The sequence below is a fragment of the Aplysia californica genome, unplaced genomic scaffold, assembly GCF_000002075.1.
Source record: "Aplysia californica isolate F4 #8 unplaced genomic scaffold, AplCal3.0 scaffold00166, whole genome shotgun sequence".
NCBI classification, from domain to species: domain Eukaryota; kingdom Metazoa; phylum Mollusca; class Gastropoda; order Aplysiida; family Aplysiidae; genus Aplysia; species Aplysia californica.
The window spans coordinates 305,882-310,347 of NW_004797436.1; the positions used below are offsets into that span (position 1 = coordinate 305,882).

General features: G+C 39.9%; 1 protein-coding gene across 1 annotated transcript in view; it reads right to left on the minus strand.

Moving 5' to 3' along the window:
• Positions 1-2,860: 2,860 nt before the first annotated feature.
• Positions 2,861-4,466, minus strand: part of LOC101847653 (tetratricopeptide repeat protein 4) — a 15,069-nt gene continuing 13,463 nt past the window's right edge. Inside the window, exons 11-12 of the mRNA XM_005097886.3 lie at positions 4,079-4,161; positions 2,861-3,040 (exon numbers count right to left, since the gene is read on the minus strand). Coding sequence (XP_005097943.1) covers positions 2,947-3,040; positions 4,079-4,161 — 177 coding nt within the window. The 3' untranslated portion in view covers positions 2,861-2,946. The remainder of the gene's footprint in view (positions 3,041-4,078; positions 4,162-4,466) is intronic.

Below are 4,466 nucleotides of genomic sequence, written 5' to 3' on the forward strand. Positions count from 1 at the left end.
TATATATATATAATACTAGAGCTCGCAGCAGTGACGTCACACATGTCAGACATAGGGTCCTTCTTACCCTCGTAGGCATGGCCGGTGGGCACCCATTTACATGTGCACAATCTGTTGCGGTCCTTTTTTTGCTTCCCACGAGCTCTAGTACATATAAAACCCCCTGGCCTCCATATTTCACAATGCAAGCTTGTAGTTGTTGATTTCCTCCTAAGACCACCGAGACTCCTTCACGTGAGTTTTAAAAAAAGTACTCACCCGTCTGTTGAACTGGGCATGTCTTGCCCTTGAGGTTCAGCGTTCTAAAGTAGGCACACACAGCACTCGTTCAATAACGTGGGGGATATCACTGCAAGGAACTCTAGTACTATAACTATAACCTCTTTGGTAGGAATTCATTACGTGACACGCGACACACTACCGGAAAAATGTACTTATGATACCGTATGTGACGCTATGTGATGCAAACTTATTGGACATACGGTCGCCTTTAAACACAAGGGGGCTATCCCGGAAAATGCTGTTTTGAGAAAATTGAAGGTAAAATGTTCGCCCCTGTTCAGTTTCTATAAAAGACTAGGAGAGTTTTCTATACAAACAAACAAATATACACACCAATGAAACCAAACTTCTCCTATATGTAGGGCAATGCCCACTTTTGGTGTATGTCAAGATTTCTGGGCTAGCCCGCTTGTCCTTTAAAGCGACCATATCATGTGACGTGTAGCACACTCTGTGCCGCACAGTGTGTCACAATGAGTCATTTTGCAACACTATAGGACCCATGATGTGATGCACTGATAAGGAGTGCCCATTGGGTGATCGGTTCTCTAATACGAACCAATCGCCAACTAGTCGCCCGACTCGTCGCCTGAAAACAAATGTGAGGCGTACTGACAAAGTGAGTTACTTCATGCAATTTACAAAAGGAGATATTGGTAAAAAATAGACACTAGGGTCAAATTTGTAGATTTTCTGTTGATGCCATATTCTTTAAGTATAACATGCCTTTTAAAATTTCATACTTATAAATTGTAAAAACTTCACCTCTAAGAGTGACGTATCGATTTCCATAGATCTCGAATCCGAGAAGTAACTCATTTTGTAAGCATGCTTCACAAATTTATTTTTTTTAAGACGGCGAGTCGGGCGATCGGTTTGTATCACGATAGCCGCTTTGCGCCCTCAATCTGGCAAGCAAACCGAACCAATCATGCCAATGGGCACTGGGTATTAGCGACATACAATGAGATGCATCGTGTCGTTCAGCGAAAAAACAAGAGGACAATAGTATGAGCCTTTTCCAGCCCGAGTGCGCTCATATGGCTTAATGCAGTTGCAAGAACCATAATACTCCTGCTACACTAAACCAGCCCCAGTGTACCAAACTGCACAATGTACATGTCGACCGTTCAGTTCAAGAAACCGGTACATGTATGCCACATTTTTCTAAAAATCGATTTTTGTTGCTTCTCTATGGCCGCTGATCTTTATCCATCCCATATCTTTTTGAAGTTAGGATTGGACTGTAAATACGTTTTCAGTCCGATCCTCACAGGAAAAAGATAGTGACTAAGAAAGATCCGTGGCAACAGGAAAGCAAAAAAATCGATTTGAGAAAAATGTGATGTACAGGACTTTGAACTGAACCGTTCATATAGTTATATATATTGTACTATTAGTATTATGTATACTTATACATTATTTGTACCATCTGACAACTTTCATTATTGTTTCACATGATTTGTTAAAAGAACAGGGCTATTTCTGTTTTATTTGTAGATAAAGTATTCTGTGTCTTCAAATATATCTCTGGAAGTTGTGTTATTGTATTTTATAATGCATTTAAGAATTTAAGTTACATTTAGGAAAAAAACAACATATATTGGTGACAAAATAAAAAGTATGAAATTCTATAGTTCTATTACCACTAGCAACACTGTTTACTGTTAAGCTATTTAAGAGGCAGAATCTCCGAATTGACGTTCGTACCGGATAGGACTGAGCAAATTGGGAACATTTGTGTAAAATGCCCTTCTCAAGGACACACACTGGGCTGAGCTGAGCTTAGAACCTGTAATTTCACGATAATAACCTCTAGTGACAATCACTAGATAACTGATGCCACCAGTCATGTTAGTATGGGGAGATACTGATGGAATGTGTCATGATGTGGTGGAATCAGGCACTCGTCAGTTTTCGGGCATACATCATTATTAGTATCACTTTAAAAGCTTGTTCATGTGCCTAGCTTTTGATGAAAAAAATACCCATCTTTGTAGAATAGAAGTCGAGATATTTGTGATAGAAGGAGGTGGGGTCACCTGGTTTCAGAGGTAAAATTAATGAAAAAATGGCCTCCAAAGTTTGGTGACTTTTTAAGCTTGAGAGTCCTTGAAAACTGAAAAGTTACATTTTTTTGGTGCCTTTATTAATCAACGTATTTCAGGAATATCCAAAAAGAAATGTGTTTTTAAATGAGCATAAAACTTGTTGAGTGATCGGAATTGTCCCATGTCGGTTTCTTCGATTTCATTATATTGACGAGCACTTGATTCCAACACGTCGGGAGACATATATTGTTGTGATTTTTTGCTCTGTGATGATGACTGTAATGTGGATGTTGCACTTGACCAGTCATTTGGAATACATATGTTCTGTTCCTTGCCTTGACTGATTCATGGCACAAGGAGAGAGTGAGGAAGGGAGAGAAGGATAGAGACGGGGGGAAAGGGAGAGAGAGAGAGAAAGAGGAGGCAGAGAGAGAGAGAGAGAGAGAGAGAGAGGGGGGGGGAGAAGGGGATAAACACAGAGCAAGAATAAACAACATAAATAAAACAAAAACAAAAACAAAGAAATATTCATAACCTTTGCTCTGACTCTGATTTATTGACATTATGGCTCAGCATTATTTATACAAACAGGAATACAGGCAGATTTCCTCTGTCAATGTTTTCTGTACCGAGCTGTGAACTCATGGGCGAACTTCGACCCTCTGACCAGAAAGATGAACCCTGGAGTACCCGCATACACGAGGTATCTGCACACAGAAGAAAAAAACAAATGAAACATTGAAACACAAAAGACAGAAAAACACTTTTCTGCAAATAGAGAGAAAAAAAAAAGTAAACATTAAAACACAAAGAAACAGACAAGTGGTTTGCTGTACACACAGGAAAAAGCAATTGAAACGTTGAGACACAAGACACAGACAAATAGTTCTCCTCACACAGAAAATCAGCTTCACGGAACCCTCTCGGTATTTGAATTGGTTTTGTCCAAGTCACACATACGACTTTTATTTTAGTAGTTTTAGTTAGGTTTTACAGCGTTTGCAACTGCATAAGGTCATATGAGCGCCAAGGGGTGGATGTCAACAGAAGAGTCCAAATGGGGAATCAGGCTTACTCTGCTCACCTCTCTGGCCTCAACAGCACAGTCTGCTTCGACTATCAAGGCACCCCAAAAATAGCAGTTCATAAGAGAGTGACAAAGATAGAAAAGAAGTAGAGGAAAATGACGATAATAAGGGTGAGGAAAGAAAAAGCAGCAGTTCCCCCATCTGTTGTGCCAGCACAGAATGAGCATGACATTGATAACTCAGTCCATTTAACAATTCTTCTGTGCATAAGAACATGTTAATATCCCCTCTTTGGGAAACATATGACTTTGGTGATGTATTTTGACTACCAAGATGTTACCCAAATAGAAATGGACAACAGCACTTGTGATTTGATCTTGAAGAAATACACCAATGGATATCGAAACAAAAATTGTACGAAGCTCATCCTTCCAAGGTGAAGATGATCTTGACTTCTCATCACTTGGGTGGAGGTTGAAGGGGGTGTTATGGAGATGGGTGGTCAGTCTGAACCAATAAACACTCACTTCGTGGGTGGTTGGCGGGTGCTCTGGAGTGGTTTGCTTTTTCTTTCCTATCAAACATCTATTGTCTTTATCTCCCCTCCTTTTTGTGTTTGTTACTCTATTGTAACACCTCTAATCTTCGGCACTTATAAGACCTTATTGTGTTGCAAGTGCTGTAAAACACTAACTAAAAAAGACCAAACCCACTCACTTCTTGTGCCTCAGAGCGTCCAGTAGCGATGACTCCGGAGACACACGGTATAACTTCTCCTCGTCCTTATTCTCAAAGTAAATCTGAAAGGCAAAGGCAGAAAGGGAGGATACTATCATTTTTTTATAAATGGTGAAATGGGATAGGTTTAACACATCAACACTATTACGCTATTTTAGAGGCAGGACCTTCGAATTTAATGTCCATCTCCAAAAGGCAAAAGGACCGAGCCAAATGGAAAATTTGTGTAAAGTTCCTCTCCAAAGGACACAATGTCCGACTGACCCGTAGGGCATTATATTTGGCTAAAAAAAAATAAAAAAAAAAGAGTCCTGAACTTTTCAGAGAGAGATAGAGAGATAGAGAGATAGAGAGAGAGAGAGAGAGA